Source organism: Gopherus flavomarginatus, chromosome 1, assembly GCF_025201925.1.
Source record: "Gopherus flavomarginatus isolate rGopFla2 chromosome 1, rGopFla2.mat.asm, whole genome shotgun sequence".
In the NCBI taxonomy this organism is placed as follows: Eukaryota; Metazoa; Chordata; order Testudines; family Testudinidae; genus Gopherus; species Gopherus flavomarginatus.
Window position 1 is genome coordinate 26,555,387 of NC_066617.1, and position 22,436 is coordinate 26,577,822.

General features: G+C 44.9%; 1 protein-coding gene across 7 annotated transcripts in view; it reads right to left on the reverse strand.

Annotated features, from left to right (window-relative positions):
* CCDC146 (coiled-coil domain containing 146) overlaps nt 1-22,436 on the reverse strand; it is a 112,708-nt gene that overhangs the window by 33,007 nt on the left and 57,265 nt on the right. For 2 of the 7 annotated variants that reach the window (XM_050936814.1, XM_050936821.1), the window contains exons 3-4: nt 10,390-10,472; nt 5,194-5,403 (exon numbers count right to left, since the gene is read on the reverse strand). In XM_050936814.1, coding sequence (XP_050792771.1) covers nt 5,194-5,403; nt 10,390-10,472 — 293 coding nt within the window. Of the gene's footprint in view, nt 1-5,193; nt 5,404-5,492; nt 5,569-6,981; nt 7,350-7,597; nt 7,669-8,745; nt 8,778-9,849; nt 10,165-10,389; nt 10,473-22,436 lie in introns of those variants that run through there. The other 5 variants (XM_050936815.1, XM_050936816.1, XM_050936817.1 and 2 more) reach the window with 5 other exon arrangements.

The window sequence follows — 22,436 nt, forward strand, 5'->3', positions numbered from 1 at the left end:
AGGATACCCGCAAGGCTGTGTTGGGGTTCTTGCACTTCCTTTAAGGGGATTTGTAAGGACTCTGCTATCCTCTTCATAAGGTCCTAAAAGAAATTGAAGTCATCTGTGCAGAAGAGGGGAGGAGGCATCACTGACTCATCCAGAGGGAAGGAGGACTTATTATATGTTGGTGCTTCTTCCTCAGCTCCCAGATCATGTTCCTCAGAGTGTTGTCATGTGAGGAGAGCAGGAGGCAGGATCCTGGTGTACCAGAGGATACTCCTCTGAGTGGGGCCTCCTGCTGGAGGGAGCTCTATAATACAGATCACCATATCTGGCCCAAGGATTTCAAAAAGCCCACTGTGAGGGAGGATAGGGTATAGATTGTGGGCCATGGGTTCATCACTGCTAGTTTCTGGAAGCTCCTCTTCCAAGTAGATTTCAAGGGAAGGAGGTCTCAATGGGAGATTGATGATACACTAACAGAAACCTCAGAATCTGAAGAAGTATCCTCCCCCATTTCTGGAGGTGGGGGAGCTGCAGTGGTACCAGAGGTCACATCAGTACTGAAGGTGTCACTGGAACCAGAGGTTGGGTCTGTACAGGAGGACATGCATGTGCATGAGGCACGAAGGTATTGGCTGGGCTAATGGTACTGTCAGGAAATGCCTCTTGGTACCTGCTAGGAGAGGACAGTCAGGTTCTTGAAGGACTAGGAGGTCCTTTGAGAACAGGAATGTGCTCTGTACCTGCGAGGTGGGCTGTTGAACAGTCTGCTGTGATGTAGCTACCAGTCCTGGTGATTGTGTAGCTGGGTGATCCACAGGCTTTCTAAGCTCCTGGCCTGCCAGCATACGGAGTACTGGAGGAGCTGGTGCTTGCTTCTTCACGGAGTCCTTATGTCTAGATGGATCCAAAATGAATACCAATGCTGGTATCAAGCAGCTCTTCTTGACACGGGAAGCAGGAGAAGCCTTTTTTTGAAGTAGGTGAGACTTGGTACTGGAAGGGGTTAGGAGCCTCTGCTGTATCCACATCTGGACATGAGATCTCTTTACTGACCCACCCAACTTCCCTTCCCTCTTTGGCTCCCTATCACAGGACTTGTGCCTTCTCTTCTTGGAATCCTTCAGGGGTATCAATGCTGACCCTTGGGACTTGGTCATCAGAGTTGGAGACGTGGAGGTTGACAGGGCATTTGGATCTAGGGCAGGCCTGCACAACTTATAAGCGGCGAGGGCCACATTACTCCAAAGAAAACAGCTGAGGGCCGAAACCCCCAGCCCCGCGGAAACACCCCCCCCAGCACCTCCTGGCCCCACGAAAACATCCCACCCCAGCACCGCCCAACCCTGCAGAAACAAACCCTCCTTCCCCAGCGCCGCCCCACCAAAACAGCTGTGGGCCAAAAAGGAAGGCTGGGGGTGGGGAGGTGATACTTGATTTTAAATCAACCAGGGGCTCCCAGCTGAAGAGGTGGCTGGGAGCCCTCAGGGGCAAATTAAAGGGCCCGGGCCTCCGGTGGCTGGGGGAACCTGGAGCTTTCCAGGGCTGGGGAAGGGATTTAAAGGGCCGAGAGCTCCTGCTGCTGAGGGGAGTCTGAGCCCTTTAAATCCCAGCCCCAGCCCATCCGCTGGAGCCATGGCCGGGATTCAAAGGGCTCTGGGCTGCCCGCAGCGGCGGGGAGCACTGAGCCCTTTAAATCTCAGCCGTGGCTGGGAATCTCTGCGGGCAGCCCAGAGCCCTTTGAATCCCGGCCACCAGGGCTGGCTTTAGGCCAATTCAACCAATTCCCCTGAATTGGGGCCCGCCCCTAAGAGAGCGCCGCACCCAAGCCCCAGTACGTTGTACTGGCAAGAGCCGGTGCGCTGTACCGGGGTGGCCTCGCTTCCACGGGGGCAATTTAAAGGGACCTCCCCTGCTTCTACTGACCAGGCCTTTTAAATTGTCACCAGAGCCCCACTGCTGGAGCCTTGGGATAGGGCTGCAGTGCTCTGGGGGCTATTTTAAAAGTCCAGGGCTCCCGTTGCTTCTACTGCCCTGGCCCTTTAAATAGCCACTGAAGCCACACCACTTCCCCAGGGCTCCTGCGGCTATTTAAAGGGCCGGAGCGGTAGAAGCAGGGGAGCCCCAGACCCTTTAAATAGCCCCCAAGCCCCGGGCTGCTGCTGCTACCCTGGTGGGGGAGGGGGAGGAGGGGGCACTCACTGTATAGGGTGGGCTGTACCCCCTGTACCTTCACCCCTCTGCCCGCAGCCAGCCCCTGCTGCACCCCCTGCCCGCATCAGCCCCAAACCCCTTGCCCTGCCTGCACCAGCTCCTGTCTGCAGCCAGCCCTGCACTCCCTGCCCGCAGCCAGTCCGTCTCTAGCCAGCCCCGCACCCTCTGCCCTGCCAGCAGCCAGCCCCTGTCTCCAGCCAGCCCCACATCCCCTGCCCGCAGCCATCCCGTCTCCAGCCAGCCCCTGCCGCACCCCCTGCCCTGCCCGGACCAGCCCCACACCCCCTGCCCTATTTCCAGCCAACCCTTGCCACACCCCCTTGCCTGAAGCCAGCTAGTCCCGCACTAATCTGTCTCCAGCTCTGCCAGCCCCTGCCACACACCCCTGAGGCCCTGCCTGAAGCCAGCCAGCCCACCCCACACACACCTGTCTCCAGCCAGCCCCACACCTCTTGCCCTGCCTGCAGCCAGACCCTACCTCCAGTCAGCCCCTGCCCTGCCTCCAGCCAGCCCCATGTCCACTGGTGCCCTGCAGTTCCCAGGGCAGTAACTCTGCATACCTGCTTCAATGAGGGGGGAAGAGAGCAGCTGGGACCCACATATGTGCACAGCGTAGGGTGACCAGACGGCAAGTGTGAAAAACAGGGACGGGGGTGGGGGGTAATAGGTGCCTACATAAGAAAAAGACCCAAAAATCGGAACTGTCCCTATAAAATCGGGACATCTGGTCACCCTAGCACAACCCCAGGGAGTGGCAGGGACCCACACATGTAAAACAGAGCTTATTTCTAGTTCAGGCCCATCTTTTTAAAAAAGAACTTTACGGAGGGTTAACATACATACGTATTTTCCCAGACATGTCAGGCTTTTTGGTTCTTAAATCTCCATCCAGGAGGAAAATACGGACGTATGGTAACCCTATTGGTACAAAAAATACATACTGTGGTACATCCCTTAAATCAGAACTTTTAATAGGGAACAAGTTGCTAAGGAATGAAAGGCTTTATATATATATATATTATATATATATATATATATATATAATATATATATATATTTTTAGTCATCCCTGCCGGGGCCCTGCCGAAAATGTTTGAATTGGGCCCCGCACTTCTTAAAGCCAGCCCTGCTAGCTGCGGCTGAGATTTAAAGGGCTCTGGGCTCCTTGCCGCTGTGGGCATCCCAGAGCCTTTGACTCTCAGCTGCAGCTGGGATTTAAAGGGCTCTGGGCTCCCCATGGCTGGGATTCAAAGGGCTCTGGACTGCCCATACAGCGCCATGTGATTTAGAATCCCCCTGCAGGCCGCACAGTGAGGCTCCGCAGGCCACATGCGGCCGGCGGGCCCTATATTGTGCAGGCCTGATCTAGGGTGACCAGACAGCAAATGTGAAAAATCGGGATGGGGGTGGCGGGTAATAGGAGCCTATATAAGAAAAAGACCCAAAAATCGGGACTGTCTCTATGAAATCAGGACATCTGGTCACCCTATTTGGATCTCTCAAGGCTGATGTGGGAGGGAGGGGCAGGAGTAGTGGGAGAGGAGTTGGGCTGTGAAATGGTAGCAAGCCCCAAGAAATGCTTGAACCGGTCTTCCCTCAGCTTTCTAGATTTGCTCTTGAAGCCAGAGAAGACCTTACAGTTTGATGGAGTGCGTGCTCCCTGAGGCAGCAGAGGCAGCAAGAACATCCATTACTGAACAGAAAAGACCTTTTACAGGTCTGGTGTGGTTTGAACCCTGTGGTCTGAGGCAGAGTGGAGGGCCCCAAACAAAGGGATCCAAGGTGGGCAAGAAACCCCCGCTACTGGGAAAAAAATAATAGAGGGGTATCCCCCCAAATGCACAGAGTGCAAAGAAAACGGATGAAAAATAAAATAGATGAAATACAATTGAGTAAGAAAAAAAAAAAGAGTTAGCAAGCTAACTTAGGGACACCACAAGGCTGTGTCTCAGGCCACAGGCAGTTGAGAAGGAACTTGAGCAGCAGAGGTCCACCCTGCCGTATATACCCTCGGACCAGAGCATGAGGATGTGCAGGGCACAGGTGTGGACCTACAGACACTGCTGCCAAAAATCTCCAATCAAAAGCGCATAGGCGGGCATGCACACCTGAAGTGAAGTGACCATAGGGACAATTACTCAAAGAAGAAATATGGGTTGTATTCCATTAGCACATATATATACACAGATACTTTTTTTGGAAAGAGATAGCATTCAGTTGTAATTGTACAATAAAAGTTTCAAGTATACTACATGATAATTATACTTCATTTCTCTATGGCATGGAAGTGGAAAGATAATTTGAACACTGACAGTATTTTTTGCAGCAAAATCCATCTATTTTAAATATCAAGCTGCACTTACAAGACTCAACCTTTCATGAGAATGTCAAGCATTTACTTTTTCCACAGCAAAGGACTATATTTAGTCTCTTCTTTTGCAGAAAATATAAACACAGCTTACATTTTCTTTTTATTACTTTAATAGAGAAGGCTGAATATCTATTAACTTTGGGGTTTAAAAAAGTTAGTTCTGAAGGCAAACATATTTATGACATCATTTCAACACAAGCCAGATTGCTGAGTCTGAGACATTTTGCTTCATTTGTACTAAAAACAGCCCAAAAAATAGAAGGCTCCCAGTGAAACCTAATCATGGTGCCAGTTTGGTTAACAGAATGATGGGACAATATGCTCCACTAACAGTCTTTACCAAAGGCTGTAGAACACAGTGAAACCAATTATTATTTTAATCTCATATTTATACAGTACCTCAAGGGACTCCAAGTACTCTATACATTTAAAATGACATACAAATTACACTCAGGAGTAATTGCATCCACCACTGGGGAAAATCATGGCAACTGTTTAATAGACGACACTATAACTGTTTAGAGGGAAAATAATGCAGGGAGAAATGGGGTTATATTGCTTATTATCTCTTTAGTGTTGAGTTATTTAAAAATTGCACAGAAGTGAACCTGAACATCGCCTACCTGTTCAATTTGTACTGAAGCTCATACTCTCTTTCTTTAATAGCAGTATATTCATTCTGATATTTAAGAAGTTGCTGTCTCATCCTGGAGACTTCACTGGTAAATCCTTCTGGGAACTGATCAGCTTTTTCCAGTGCCTGTTGCTGCTGTTCTATTTCTACAGTGAAACGTTTGGCATCTTGCAACAGCTGGATCTCTGACTCCTGTAAACTGTGTTAAATAAAAGCACTTAGGATCATGCATTAAAAAGGCACCAGAAAGAGATTTTGTAATTATATTATTGTATCTTACATGCTGACCTATAACTTTAATATAAAATGAGACACTGCCCCCGCTCCTGCCAGGAACATCAGGATCTCTCTCTTTTTCTCTGTGTCTAGGCTCAGTTACAGTGGGCTTGGTGTATATTCATGGTCCATGTGATAGACAACTCTAGATGAATGGAATACTACAGGATGGGACTAGTGTTATAAAATAGACTGGGGAAAATATGATAGGCTGCCTTACTCTGTGGTGGAATAGGAGTGGGAGTGGCATTCACGTTTAATTAAATTTGATTTTTGTGGGAGCATTTAAGCAACTAGTGGTTTGTTTCATAGAATCATAGAAGATGATGGTTGGAAGAGACCTCAGGAGGTCATCAAGTCCTACCCCCTATTCAAAGCAGGACCAACACCAACTAAATCATCCCAGCCAGGGCTCTGTCAAGCCGGGCCTTAAAAACCTCTAAGGATGGAGATTCCACCACCTCCCTAGGTAACCCATTCCAGCGTCACACCACCCTCCTAGTGAAATAATGTTTCCTAATATCCAACCTAGACCTCCCTCACTGCAACTTGAAACCATTGCTCCTTGTTCTGTCATCTGCCACCACTGAGAACAGCCAAGCTTCATCCTCTTTGAACCTCATTTCAGGTAGTTGAAGGCTGCTATCAAATCCCCCCTCACTCTTCTCTTCTGCAGACTAAACAAGTCCAGTTCCCTCAGCCTCTCCTTGTAAGTCATGTGCTCCAGCTCCCTGATAATTTTCATTGCCCTCTGCTTCACTCTCTCCAATTTGTCCACATCCTTTCTGTGTGTGGGGGGCCCAAAACTAGATGCAATACTCCAGATGTGGCCTCACCAGTGCCAAATAGAGAGGAATAATCACTTCCATCAATCTGCTGGCAGTGCTTCTACTAATGCAGCCCAATATGCCGTTAGCCTTTTGGCAACAAGAGCACGCTGCTGACTCATATCCAGCTTCTCGTTCACTGTAATCCCCAGTCCTTTTCGGTGGAACTGCTGCTTAGCCAGTCAGTCCCCAGCCAATAGTGGGTACCTGGGATTCTTCCATCCTAAGTGCAGAACTCTGCACTTGTCCTTGTTGAACCTCATCACGGTTCTTTTAGCCCAATCCTCAATTTGTCTAGGTCACTCTGGACACTATCCCTACCCTCCAGCGTATCTACCTCTCCCCCCAGCTTAGTGTCATCTGCGAACTTGCTGACGGTGCAATCCATCCCATTATCCAGGTTATTAATAAAAATGTTGACCAAAACTGTTCTCAGGACCAACCTCTGGGGCACTCCACTTGATACCAGCTGCAAACTAGACATTGAGCCATTGATCACTACTCGTTGAGCCCAACAATCTAGCCAGCTTTCTATCCACCTTATAGTCCATTCATCCAATCCATATTTTTTTAAACTTGCCAGCAAGAATATTATGGGAGACCATATCAAAAGCTTTGCTAAAGTCAAGATATATCACATCCACTGCTTTCCCCATATCCACAGAGCCAGTTACCTCATCACAGAAGGCAGTCAGGTTCATCAAGCATGACTTGCCCTTGGTGAATCCATGCTGACTTTTCCTGATCACCTTCCTCTCCTCCAAGTGCTTTAAAATGGTTTCCTTGAGGACCTGCTCTGTGATTTTTCCAGGGACTGAAGTGAGGCTGACCAGTCTGTAGTTCCCTGGGTTCTCCATCTTCCCTTTTTTAAAGACAGGCACTATATTTGCCTTTTTCCAGTCATCTGGGACCTCCCCCAATCGCCATGAGTTTTCAAAGATAATGGCCAATGGCTATGCAATCACATCAGCCAATTCCCTCAGCACCCTCGCTGAATTCGGATGCATTAGATCTGGACCCATAGACTTGTGGATGTCCAGCTTTTCTAAATAGTTCTTAACCTATTCTTTCACCATTTTGGGCTGCTCACCTCCTCCCCATACTGCATTGCCCAGGACAGCAGTGTGGGAGCTGACCTTGGCTGTGAAGACCGAGGCAAAAAAAGCATTGAGTACTTCAGCTGTTTCCACATCATCTGTCACTATGTTGCCTCCCCCATTCAGTAAGGGGCCCACACTTTCCCTGACCTTTTTCTTGTTACTAATATACCTGTAGAAACCCTTCTGTTACCCTTCACATCTCTTGTTAGCTGCAACTCCAGTTGTGTTCTGACCTTCTTGATTACACCCCTGCATGATCGAGTAATATCTTTATACTCCTCCCTAGTCATCTGCCCAAGTTTCCACTTCTTGTAAGCTTCCTTTTTGTGTTTAAACTCACCGAAGATTTCACTGTTAAGCTAAACTGGTTTCGTTACTTGAGATCTCAGCTTCAGTGGCTATGATCCTATGTGCCACAGTTAAGTGAAGTGGCATCTCATGTTACTGGAGCTTTTGCAAGACAGGAAAGGAATTTAGCTCTTAGGAGAGAGATTCTTTCATTTATCCATTCCCTGTTAGAGAGGTGACAGGCATGATGCAAAAAGATCACTAGCAGAAAGATACAGGACAGATATTAGGGTGAAATCCTGGCCCATTATAGTCAGCAGAAAAACTCTCATTTATCTAAGGTGAAATCCTGGCCCCACTATTTATTGTCTGTCCCTCAGCCTAATCTTCTTCTAGGAGGCCAGTGTAATGATGGACAGTGATCCTAATCTGCAGGTTTATTATGGTGTTCAGTGTGCATCACCCTCCCTGACTTCATTACTGATGAATTGCCCAACTTTGCTTGTATTGCTAACGTCTGGCTGTATATAGTGACAAAGTGTCTTGTTATAAATCCAGCAATGTAGCCCACTTTGCTTGTTGTAATAGTTGAATAGCTGATGTTTAAGAGTAAGACTATTATTAACATGCATTGCTTATTATGGAATAGTTACAATGATAAATGAATCATGAGACCTTCATGTTATGCAATTTACAGCATGAAATCTTTGTTATATGAATTATTGTTCATGCTTTCTGAATATGAACAGATTTACCAAATTAATTTTACATTATACTAAAAGCAGTTCGGCCACATTTGACTAACAGCATAGAAAATTTCAAATTCAAAAGTCAAAATTGGTTTTGAGGTTCACAAAAGATCTGAAACAATCAAAGCACTACTATTTGCCCATTGTTAATTAAAAAGAAGTTAATGCTGCCTCCTGCCTCCCGCCCCCAGCAAAAAAAAAAAAATACCCAAAAGCAAAAGGAATTTGGAATCTCCCAGATGGAGAATTTATACACCAAATTTTAGCTCAGACAATTTTGATATACCAAAATGAAGCTTACCAAACAACTGGATACATAATAGAAATATTAAAACAACCAAAACATAGGATTTCAAATTACACAGACAATAGTATAAAAGCAAAACATTAAACTGGTCATATAGCACAAACAGTTGAAATGGCACAGGGGAAAAATTCAGTTTATTCACTGCACGGCAAGGTAGATAACCACTTCCTATTCTAAGAAGAAAATATGAAAACCACATACTTCAACAGGAACTAAGAACGTGCTCTGTAACAGGAACTAAATCCTTAGTGTGCGAATGAGTTATATTTTAGCTTTTAAAGGGTGAAATTCAGTGTAGTGGAAAGGGCTTATGCAAGGCCCTATATACCAACCTGAATCCTATTTTAGCTCTTCTAAGAAGATTTTTCTGTTTTGAGAAGAAATATTTTTGGTTCCAGGGGTAATCCCCATTTTAAGAACAGGGAGTCTCTCTCAAGTTAAGGGACTCTTTCAAAGAGAAACAACATTTAAAATAGTAAGATAGGAATTGCAGTGCGGAATCAAAGGTGAATCTAGTGGAATATGTTGTTCCTAACAGCAGATTGTACCATCTGCTTCAAGGGAAGCTACAAGAAATCCCATAGTGGACAATTATGGAATAACCTAACAGTGTTTGGCTTACACTTTGAAGCTCAATTTGTTTATAATCCTATCTAATGTAACTGAGAATGTTCCCACTGAGTAAAATTCACTCCTATGCAGAGGGTCAACACAAGGCCTAGACATCATTTAAGTCCTGTATAAACCCTCAAATAAGGTGAAAATAGGTGAAAATTGATACAAAGACACTGTTTAGAGCAGTGGTCCCCAACCTTTTTGTCTGACCGCATTGGGGACCCTTGATTTAGAGTCTCAATGTCCTTATCTTCCTTAATTGTGCCCTTTAAACCCTATTAGTTCAGGTTTCCTACTTCTGATAAACCAAAATAATTTCTTATTCTGTGTTTTTCATATATTTGGCTATTTGCTCTACACAGTTGCTCTCAGTCCTTTTAATTTTTACCTTACATTTTACCTACTGTAGCTTATGCTCTTCCATTGCCATCACTAGGTTTAGATTTCCATTTTCTGAAAGATATTTGCTTAGCTCAAAATTACCTCTTAAATCTTGCCATTTAACCATATTAGGTTTTTTCTTGCCTTCCTGCTTTCTCTTTTAAGTCCAGTGACTGTAAGCAGGTCTTGAACAATGTATATGACCTTGTGCAGAGCCTCTGCACTGGGGGATTTTTACTTTTGAAGGCGGCACGCAAGCTGATTTTCAGTGGCACTCACATTGCCTGGGTCCTGGCCACCAGTCCAGGGGGCTCTGCATTTTAATTTAATTTTAAATGAAGCTTCTTAAACATTTTAAAAACCTTATTTACTTTACATACAACAATAGTTTAGTTATATATTATAGACATAGAAAGAGATCTTCTAAAAACGTTAAAATGTATTACTGGCGCACAAAACCTTAAATTAAAGTGAATAAATGAAGACTCAGCACACCACTTCTGAAAGGTTGCTGACCTCTGATGTAATGCTTTGGCTAATGAAACAATTCCAAAAAAGGAATTATGGCCATGGCTAATCTCTATAATCAGGTATTCACAATGAAACAAGAACTGATATACTGAAAATCTTCAAGTATTGTACCTTATCACAGTCTCATGCAGAGCAGTGTACTTCACCTTCAGCTCAGCAACTCTGGTGCCTGGGAGCTTTCCAGCAGAAAATAACTAGAAAAGGGGAATAGACAATTATTAAATCCAAGAGACATTAACATTTTTATGTATACTTAGACTTTTATAATTAGTGTTGGCAGACTTTTCTTCAGATCTTGGTAACATCAAATAAAGATCTACACACATAAGATGCTGGTTTATTTAATAATTTGTAGTATAAATACAAGTATAAAGAACACATCACAATTACGGAGTTGATTAGACCTCTTCCCATTCTGCTCTCCCTGAGTGTACCCCCTAAGGTGTTAGGTCTGCTGTCCTTACCTGTCTGGAGGTGGAAGTACACAATTCTCCCTGTCTTAGACCATGACCTGGAAATGCCACTCTGTACCTGCCCACTGCTTATTACTGTGCAGGTCTGACTGAACCTGTGTTTCAGGAGCTTCTCACTAATGCTATATACAGTGGCAAAGAGCCTTCTTAAAACAAGTAGGTTTATTTAGGAAATGGAGCAAAGCTTTAGAGAAAGGGATTTAAAATAAGAGCCTACACACATCTAAACTCATCTAACCTTACATTTCACGAAGAGTTAAGGTAGATGGGCTTCCCTCTTGAGTTACAGGAACAGAATATGCCCTTCACATTCTTCTAGTAAGCCCAGAAAGTGTTTCTCTTAGGGCTTGTCTACACTTGCAAGTTTTGTCACCGAAAACTGCCTTTTGGGACAAAACAGCAAGAGTGTACACACTACAATGAGATTTTTGTCATGAAAAACACCCAGTTTTGGCGACAAAACTTCCACCCCTACGAGAGACTTTTGTCTTTCCCCTCCCTTTATTGTTGACAAAGAGCTAGTGTAGACACTGCTGATTGTTTTGTCAACAGAACTGTCTTCTGCCAGTATCCCACAATGCCTGCTCTGAACGCTCTGCTCAGTGTTTTGATCTCTGCTGCCCTGCAAGCATGCACCCCTCCCCTTTCAAAGCTCTGGGAAATATCTGTGTGCTGCTCCACTTGGGGAACAAATGAAGAGCAAATCATTGGAATGTTCCTATTCTGTGCTGTACTAGGAACACAGTGGCATGCAGACTGCTGCTGCAGGAGGAAGGGCACAGATTGCAGTGCTGCTTTGTCATTCCTCAGCACGGAGAGCTCCCAGAGCTACTCATGATGCTGCTCTCCGGAGCTGAGAGGGCTGTGGGAGAACTCGGAGACAATCCCAAGATGTGCAGCAATCATCTCTTCCTTTCCATAATACTGCACTCTGGGGTACATACCCATGGTGCATTGCTCACTTGTCGATGATGGTGTCCCCAATGTGGACATGATCTGTCAGAGAGATCAAGTGTGAACACCCTTTGGCAATTTTTGTTTTATCGACTTTTGGCTGTCGACATAAGTTTTGTCAACAAAACTTGGTAGTGTGGACAAGCCCTTAGACATTTCCCCCCCTCAGGGAAACTCTCTTTTTTCAAAGCCCTACTCTCCCTGTGTGAGTCTGAGCCCAGTTACTATATATCTTAATGGCTTTTGTTAGAGAGCCTAGGGTGGAGTCTTCGTTTTGCCTAAGTATGTCTACACTACAGAGACTATACTGGCATAGCTGCATCACAGTAGCAATGCCGGTATAAACCCATAATGTAGACACAACCTAAACTTATGGAAGGGGTTTTTCCATTGATGTAGGAACACCATCTCCCCAACAGTGGTAGCTAAGTCAAAGGAAGCATTCTTCCATCAACCTAGCTGTCTACACAGGGTATTAGGTTGGCATAACTACATCACTCAGTGGTTGTGGTTTTTTCATACCACTGATTGACAGCTCTGTCAAGCTAAATTTTAAGTGCAGACCAGACCTCAGCCTGTTTTCTAATATTAAAGCAGGGTGTGAATTTAAAGTGCAACAGCAATTCTAGAATAGCCATTGCAGAATAACTATCCCACAATAGCAATTCTAGTTAATTTCCTAGTGTAGAAAAGCCGTATGTTTTCACTGCAGACAGGCTAGCCTTGCTGGGTGGGGTGTCCCCACAGCAAAGCCTTAACCCTGCCAGACCCATGTAACTACATCCACAACAGGGCTGTACTAGCCCTTGAGCTGGAATGGATTTCTGGTGGGATACCCTGTGGTTCTTAGCGGTGCATTACATAAGGCCACTCTACAAATTCATTCACAGGGTGAAAACTCACTCACTCTCACCTAGAATGAAGCTGCTGTCTGTGGCCAGGACATGAGAACAATACATAAACAACTTCCAAGTGGAGTTATTCACTATTAATCCAGGCAGTCCCGCAGGTGAAAGCAAACAGCATTTGGCAAGAACTTTTAAAGAGAATGTTATTAAGGAATTCAGTTTACAAACTACAAAGTGATTCATAGCACACCCAACTGACTTCTTTGCCTCTCCATTTTCCATTTCTTTCCTGCCTAGTAAACATAAAAATCTCAGGTGGGGTACATTTCTCCAAATTATGGTTCTTATTGATACCACCCCACAACTTTAGCAGGAGACAGGTGTCAGCTTCTGGCAAACTGCCAGCAAAGGAGGATTTCTTGGATGGTGTCACAGATCCTAGCAAGTGCTCCCTCATGGCCACTGACTAGGACTGCTGTGAAGGGAATCCACGCTGTGACCCTTGCTCCCTCAGCTATTTTAGGCCTACAGAGCATGAATGCAGTCCAGCCACTGCCCCAATCTCAGGACCCCTAGGCACACTCTTGGAGTACAGACCTGCAGCCTAACACTCCCTCCTGAGAGTTGGAGCCCTGCACAGTTGCCTAGCCCCTCTGCACACAATGGAGACCTTTGGGATGCCCTTGGACTTAAACACACCCTCTCCTGGAACTTTACCCCAAAGGTGTGAAACTTTTTGTCACAGTTTGACTATCTCGGGGCACACAGTAGTTAATACACACACTTTGCAGAATCTAACACATTTATGTTCTTTACTTCATACAAAGCACAGGACAGTACAGATCATACAAAACAAACACTGCACATATTTCCCTTTCTAGCTCAGCCTTCCCTTGGGTGTCCTTAGGGACCACAGATGTCCAGGCAGGCTGTCCTATTCCTGAGGCTGTTCCATGATGGGTGGTCTCTCCCTTTTACCTAGCTTCTGTTGCTTTCTTCTGCCCCACGTGTCCTCTTCCTGTCTGGCTCCCTCTATTCCCTTATTTAAGCTCCTCTTGGTCGCCTGGCTGCCTTTGTTCTGCTCCTGGTAAGTTTTCATTGCTTCTATCTCCCCTTCTTTCAGAAGAGGAAGCTAAACTGGATTTCCAAGGTTTAAGCTCACCCGCTGTTGCCAGTTTTTTGCACCTGAATAGTATAATTGAATCCTAAGCACCACTAGCCCCTTGTATTTGTCAGCTGTGAACCTGCTACAGGACTTGGTAGATCTTCACACATATAGGCACTCAGGATACAGCTGCTTTTCATAAACCATCTTCCCAATATTAACCAAAATTCATAAACTGTATAAATATAGTCCCGGTTTGTCACAGATGACATCTCTGTTCAAATGCTGTGGAAGTGCAGCAGAAATGGAGCAGGCAAACATGGGGTTAATATGCACAGCAGAAGAAAGGAAGAGTTCCACAAGAAAGTATAGCCCAGGTAGAATTGTGGGATGGGATTGGAGACTAACAGCACCTGGAATTGAGAAGTCTGCATTCTGACTGCAAAGTAGGCAGTTTGCCTGTCTGGGCTGAAGCAAATTCCAATCTCAAGTCCATATCCTCAGCCATGCTAGCTAGCCCAGACTTAAAGCATCCTCAAATCCATGTTAAAGATTCTTCTGTGTGGTGGAAGGAGGATATGATGACTCCAGAGCACCCCCTTGCAACAGGGCATGATGCTGTAGACAATCTTCATCTCCAGCCCTTCTAGCAGTCCATCTGCACCTGTTCATACTTCAGCTGAAAGCATCTAAGTCAGATCCCTTTCAGGGCAACAACAGCACAAACCAACATCCCAAAGTCTTTCAACAATCGGTCCTGCCTTTGGGCTCTGTCTTCAATCTCCTTTCTCAGCCACTCCAGAGTTATCTTCCACAGACTAGCATAGCTATTATAATTAGCATTCGGGGAGAGAGAATCACAAAAATTGTGGGTGACACTGTAGGTTCTGAACTTCTTAGCCGATGTATGTATGACCAAGAAATACAAGGTAGGCCAAATTAAGCTCTGTGACACCTATATAAATCCAGAATAATTCTATTGAAGCCAACAGACATTAAGGCCTCAGTCTCCACTCTTTTGCACCCTGTGTATATATTTGCACCTGTGCGAACTGTGTGTAAAATGCTACCATTTTGACTTGTTAGAGCTTTACAGGCACTGTGCACAAGTGTTAATGACTATACAAGGTGCAAGACAACAGAAAAAAATCTCAGACATGTAAGTCAATGAGTGTTGTGCTTGAGTAAAGACTGCAGAATCAGGCCGTTAGTCAAGACATCTATCTGAACAATATGCATCACAACACTTTGCAGCAAGGTTGCAATAGTTACTGGCAGACCATTTTTTAATTAAATGAAAACATGTCTCAGACTATTTAGATTTTGTAAAGTTTACCCAAAATGTTGCTGTGTGCCCTCCTCAGAAAGTATGCCTTGCAGTGCTGCAACCCCTCTCTCATTTTGTACAAACAGTTTCCATTCCACTACACTCCCAGGCTCAATGTATTCCGAAATCAGTAAAGTGAGTAATATTAACAATGTCTCCTTCTGTGTACAACAGTACCAACTTTTGAAATCAGTACAATTATACCGATTTAAAATTACTGATGTGAGATAAGAATCAGGCCCATTAAACATTTTAATAAAAGAAGATGTATAGGAATCAGCATCTTCCATTTATTGGGTTTCTGGACCCCAAATCCATCAGGAAGAGTCATAAATACATGACATCTCTAAACTGTAGCTTTTGTATTTAGCTCTCAGATTCAGCTGATAAATATATGCACCCTTTTAACCAGGCTTCTTATAAAATATTCATAAATCTTTATTCCTGAAGTATAGCATTAGGTTTCTTTTTTTAAATACTGCAAGCTAAATTGGAATTATGATTTATAAATATTTGCATTTCACCTCTGTTTCTAAAAGTCTGTGAAAGATGAGTCACACTGAAGTCATATTTTCCTATGAGATGCTGTGGAATTTTGTTTAGCTTCAGCTTTGTCTTCATTGTCAAATAAAGGTGTGTTTTACTGTGAGATTACTAACGTGAGTTAGCTATCTCATTGTTAAATTCTAGCGGAGTCAAGGCACTGTAGCTTCACAGCTAGGTGATATGAACCACAGGCAAGGGTAGTGTTGACCTCACCTACCTACCCAGTGGTAAAAATAAGAGTACCTTGTCTCCACTAGGATTTTATAGTGAGATAGCTAATATGCATTAGTCATTCCACTCTCAAATATGTTTATTTATTTGCAGGGAAGACATAGCCTTTATTTCCAGTACTCTGCATCTGGGATCAAATTCTGATATCTTTATTCCATCTTCCTTGAGTAAGAAATGAGACCTGGATCTATAAAGAGACTTAGGTGTTGTGATGTTAAGCACTGCGGCACCTAAAAATTAGGCTCCTAGAAAATCACAAGACCATCACTGCAATCCACAAAGCTCAAGTTAAGTCTCTATGCTCCCTGTACAATGAATGGGGAGAGACAGGCACCTTAGAATGTGATTCTAAAAGCCAGCATGCTGGGGGGGAGCCATGTAAGATAGCCAATGGGAGATGCTGATCAGAAGGATATGTCCTAAACCCAACCACTCTTATGGAGACCTAAGTCTGGGGTGCGGGAAGTCACCTATATCTGCTAGCAATACAGAACACGAACCCTTCTCCTGGAGTCAGGCAGCTTCAGCACCTAAGTCGTTTCTTGTAAGAATGAGTGAGGTGCCTGTCTCACGCCACACAAAATAGCTGAAAGAGGAGGTGGTTGCTGCTGCCATCCACCTTAAAATTTTAGCGCGGTGGTTAGTGCACTCATCCAGGATGTGGGAGACCCAGTTTCAATTGCCCCCTCTGCCTCAGGTGCAGAAAGAATCTGAACAGGAGTCTCTGACCTCTCAGGAGCACAGAGCAATGGGATAGTCTGACACAGGGCTCTCTCACTCCCCTGCCTAAACTGTTCCCCTGTAGAAAAATAATTAAAAAGTCACTGCAGAAACAGGACTGTATCCTGCATCTCCTAGATGGATGCCATAACCACTGGATTACAGAGTCAGTCTCACACATGTACTCTCTCTCTGCCCTAAGGACTCTTTATTATTTCATCAACAGTGGAACAACTTTTACAGGAGAGATTAAAGGAGCTCCACATCAGAACAACCCATAGGTGGGAGACCCCCCCATGCAAAACGTTTCTCCTCCAGAGTGGTAGGGTCCTTAAAGTGCTGCTGTGGCAGTGCTTTAGCATTGCTGCCTCTTTTGCCCCCTTCCAGGGCCCCCGGGGCGGGGAGGGGGGTGCAAAAGGGGCAGCTGCCCCAGATCCTGGTGATTTAAAAAGGCCAGGGCTCCCAGTCGCCACCGCAGTAGCAGTCGAAGCCCCTGGCCCTTTAAATCGCCACCGGAGCCCCAGGTGGCAAGGGCCAGGCAGCGCTGAACCGCTGGCTGTGGAAGGCTGACTCCCCAGCCCTGCCCCTTCCACCCGAGACCCGACCCCTTCTGCCTGAGGCCCTTGTACCGGTAAGACTTTTAAGTTACTTTCACCCCTGCCCACATAAGAGCTGTAACTACTGGGCTAAAAGTTAAGGTGGATGGCAGCAGCCCCACCACTATTTTGAATGGGCCAAGTCTGTAGGTAGTCTCCAAGCATGCTGACCATCTTCGGTCCATATGTGAGTTAGGGGAACAAATACCTATCTTCCCCTGACTCATGGATTCCTCTGGGGCTTAGGTTAGAGATACGCATCCTGGCACCGAGAGGGAGGCCGCAGTGTGCATGCTCAGAGGAATAAACTTAGATGCAGATGGAACTTTTACCCTGAAAATTTAGTCACTGAGTGACCTATAGGGTTTGACAGTTTTGTGGATTGCAATGGAGTATACAATATTAAACAAAATACAGAGCTCTTGGAAAGGTACTCAGAGTGTCACCGCTAAAGAAGAGCTCGGTGTAGTTCAAAAGCTTGTCTCTTTCACCAACAGAAGTTGGTCTAATAAAAGATATTCCCGTACCCACCTTGTCTCTCTAATTACACAATACTGTTTATTTTCTAGACTTGAAATGTGTTCTAGCCCCATTGCAAGGCAAATGCAGTATCCATCAAGGAACTGCACTATACAATAATATTTTTAGAAAGATCATACCATATGTAGTGAGGCCGAGTAGCCTCCCTCCAAGCAGGAGAGTGAGGGTCCACTACACTCCCCTTGGTGGGTGGAGCCTAGCCTGCCTTGCCCCCCTCACCGGAAGTGCTGGGGCGGGCCCGGAAGTATAAGAGGAAGGCCCTGCAGCTCAGTTGTGGTGGAATTCCCAGAAGAGAAGGATGCTCTGGACGTACTGCCGGGACCAGGAGGAAAACCTACTCCTGGCTGTCTGATAGCAGCAGATGTGGGAGACCCTGACGAGAAGTGGCCAGGACTATCGGCCGCAGTGTACCTAAAGGAGCCTGATGATCCCTGGAAGTGAGAGGTACCAAACCCCAGGGAGGCACGAAGTAACTGTCCCAAGGGCAGCCACAAAGCAGCTGGCTGCAGAGCTGTCATAAACAGATAGTTAAGGGTTAATGTCTCTTTTACTTGTAAAGGGTTAACAAACAGGGACCAATCAGGAGGCAAGATACTTTCAAATCTCGGTGGAGGGAAGCCTATGTTTGTGTTTTTTGGGTTTTGCTTTGTTCTCTCTGGGCTCTGAGAGTGACCACACGTACCTACAGGCTCTCTAATCTTCTATTCCAATTTTGTGCGTACAAAAGTAGAAAGGCGGTATAGTCTTTTTATTTGTTTTCCTTTATTTGCAAATGTGTAGTTTGCTGGAAGTATTTTAAATTGTATTTTGCTGGGGGGGAGGCTTCTTTCTAGTTTCTATAAGCTGACCGACCCTGTAACTTTTTACCATCTAAATTGCAGAGATAAACTTTTACCTTTTTTCTTTCTTTTTATTAAAAGCTTTGCTTTAAGACCTGTCTGATTTTTTTCTCCTAGTTAAGGCTCAAAGGAACTGAGTCTGTGTACACCAGGGAACTGGTGGGGAGAAGGGAAAGAGAGCAGAGGGGAGAAGGGAAAAGTGAATTTCCTCTTTGTTTTAGATTCACGGAGTTTGAATCTGGATTGCCTCTGGGTGAAGGGAAAAGAGGAGGGGGGAAGGTATCATTCCTCTCTGTGTGGTGATTCAAGGAGTTTGAATCACGGTGATCTCCTAGTGTACCCAGGGCGGAAAGGAGCTGGGAGGAAGAAAGGAGAGGGAAGGGAAATGGTTTATTCCCCTTTGTTGTGAGACTCAAGGAATTTGGGTCTTGGGGTCCCCAGGGAAGGTGCTGGGGGAGACCAGAGTTTATCAGGCACTCTACTCTAAGTCCTGATTGGTGGCTGCACTACAGGATCTAAGCTGGTAATTAAGCTTAGGGGAATTCATGCTAGTACCCATATTTTGGATGCTAAGGTTCAGAATTGGGAATTATATTATGACAAGGGCCAGGGACAGCTCAGTTGGTGTGTTGTGGCTGGATCCCCGCTGATGCAGGGGCAGCTAATCCTGCCCCTGCCAGGGCCTTGGGCTGGGAACACAGTGGCGTAGAGTGGGCCTGCGTCCCCCTGCCACCCATCCTGGGGTGGCCGACTCCCTACACTGTGCAGGGAAGCTCCCGCTCTGAAGAAGGAGCATCCCTTACCAGCTCCCTTATAGACTGTTTGCTTGCTGGCAGCCTGAGCCTCCTCAAGCCCAGACCCGAACCAACTCCATAGATTGTGATATCCCTGCTGGCAGCCGGAGGCCCCCCCTGGCCGAAGCCAGCCCCCTGTAGCCAGTGTTTAATTGGTGGCAGCTTGAGCTTCCCCAAGCTCAGGCTAAAGCCTGGCCATGACTGTCTGGCGCCCAGCCCTATTGTGGGGCTAGAAACTAGAGGACCTGGGGGGCCTTGCTCCACCTCGGGTAGAGGCAAGAGCCCTAGATTGTTCTGCAGCTTTGTGCCTTGGCCAGACAAGCCCGAAGGCAACTGGAACGAGAGGCCTCCTTCCGAGCCAAAGAGCGAGTGTCCAATACACTATGCTTAAGCTATTGTAGGCGCTGTAGCAACAATTTGCAATGTAGCTCTTTATTTCTATGTTTCTGAACCCTAGATTCACTTTATAAATTATCAGAGGGGTAGCCGTGTTAGTCTGGATCTGTAAAAGCAGCAAAGAATCCTGCGGCACCTTATAGACTAACAGACGTCATGCATCTGACGAAGTGGGTATTCACCCATGAAAGCTCATGCTCCAAAACGTCTGTTAGTCTATAAGGTGCCACAGGATTCTTTGCTGCTTTTATAAATTATAATACCCACTTGACTGCAATTAGGAGCCACACTGCTAAAGATATTTGCCTAAAGATACAGATAAATGCCTTTTGAAAATCCCATTAGGCACTAAAATACTTTTAAGAACTTTGCCCTAAGGGCCAGAATCTCAGACATACTAGGACTCCTTTGCATTGCTCTAGCCCTCTGAGAATTCCCTTTTTGTAAAGGGAAATTTCTGGAGAACACAGAGCTAGCATTACAGCTCTACTCCTCCTTTCTGGCTGCAAGGGCAGGTGGTATGTCCATGGGACAGAACATGAGGGTGCAGTGTTCCTCTGATCCCCAGAAACCCTAATGGCCCTGTGGCCATGGGTAGTCTGAGCAGGTAGTACTTTGTAATTCCTAACAGTGGTAACGTGGAAAGTTAAGTTACTTTACATTTGGTAAGAATTCCAGTGTTTAAACAAAACATGTATAGCTAAATCCTGGCACTACATCAGAAAGCGGCAAGCCAGGACAGTTTGGGTAGCAGTGAGCATAATGGAAGTTGTAGCGGCTTGGAACTTTAATGTCGGAGCCTAGACACATATCCAGAAGACTGTTTTGGCATCCAGGTTTGAAAATATTGGCCTTCATTATATCAGTATGTTTTGAAAAAAATAGAAAAATAACCCAAATAAAGATACAATACTCTAGTTTACATATATTAAAAAATTCTAAAACAAGGGTGGGAGCTGGTTTAAACAATTTTTCATTAGGTTTCTCAGACTTGCTAGTGTCACATTCCTTTAAAATGGATGCCTCCAAGAAGAGGCTATCCGACAGAGCAAATGGCAGTTTCCTTCTAATTATTCTAGCAATCAGTAATTAACTGAGATTACTTCATTGTATTGGGCATAGATGTCAGGTCTGGAGTGTGGAATATAGTCAGGTCACCTCTCTTAAATTCTTGGGCCTTTCAAAACCTTAAAGTTTCAACTATACTAATATACATGTTGCTTCTCTTCCTTTTAGTATATACACAACACTTTTCTTTGATTCCCATACTCATTAAACAACATGACTCTATCCCATAAGTTTTAAAAAATAACCCAAAAATGACAGCCCAGCTGGGCAAAATAAAATAAATTGTACTTATCCAAATCAAGAATTCTTAGAAAATTGGATTAAAGATTTGGCTGCTAATTCTGGTTGCTTGGCAGTTTCTTCTCTTTGCTTTCTATATTCCTACACTTCCATAAATGTAACTGACGTTGCAGTCATATGATGTTCTAAAAATATGCTAATAAGTTAATATAGTGTAACTGGAATATGCTTTATGCAAAAGGTATCTTGTAAGGTATCATTACAAAGCTTACAATCTACTGAGTGTGATCCTCCTATTTGTATAAATGTACCACTCTTGTATCTGAAACTAGAAATATGAACTATAACTGTGAGGGCCTATTGTAATTATGCAAAGTGTGGGCTATTAATGGTGGTTTGGAATCTTGATGACTCCCATTAACCAGAACAATTGACTGCAGATGGCTCTGTTTTACCTGTAAGTCTTCCTGTGTGCTGGCAAGAGGGTAATGAAGTCTTGCTGTGACATGTGATCATGTCACCTGAACTGAAATCCATCTTTAACCTGGTGTCTTTCCATTGAGAGGGAGGGGGTGGGAACCCAGAGAGGGACGAAGGATTCCTGCCTTATGCAAAAGATATATAAAGGAGTGGGACAGAACAAAGCAGGAGAGGAGCCATCATGAAGAATCCCCCAGGTACCACCTGAGCTGGAAGGAGAGCTGTACCAGGGGAAAGAATTGTGCCCAGGCCTGGAAGGTGTCCAGTCTGAGGAAAAAACTCACTGAAGCATCTCTGAGGGTGAGATTATCTGTATTCAGTTTGATTAGCCATAGATTTGTGTGTTTTATTTTATTTTGCTTGGTAACTTATTTTGTTCTGTTTGTTACTACTTGGAACCACTTAAATCCTACTTTCTGTATTTAATAAAATCACTTTTTACTTATTAATTAACTCAGAGTATGTATTAATACCTGGTGGAGCAAACAACTGTGCATCTCTCTCTATCAGTGTTATAGTGGGCGAACAATTTGTGAATTTAACCTGTATAAGATTTATACAGGGTAAAACAGATTTATTTGGGTTTAGACTCCATTGGGAGTTGGGCATCTGAGTGTTAAAGACAAGAACACTTCTGTGAGCTGCTTTCAGGTAAACCTGCAGCTTTGGGGCAAGTAATTCAGACCATGGGTCTGTGTTGGAGCAGCTGGGAGTGTCTGGCTCAGCAAGACAGGGTGCTGGAGTCCTGAGCTGGCAGGGAAGGCAGAGGTAGAATTAGTCTTGGCACATCAGGTGGCAGCTCCCAAGAGGGTTTCTGTGATCCAACCCGTCACAGTAACTACACAACAGAAGTATGTATCTTAGAACAATGCTTCCTCAGCTCTTGTCCCCTAACACCCTTACTCTACTTGCTCTACATTGATGACATCTTCATCATCTAGACCCATGGGAAGGAGGCCCTTGAGAAATTCCATCAGGATTTCAACAATTTCCACCCCAAC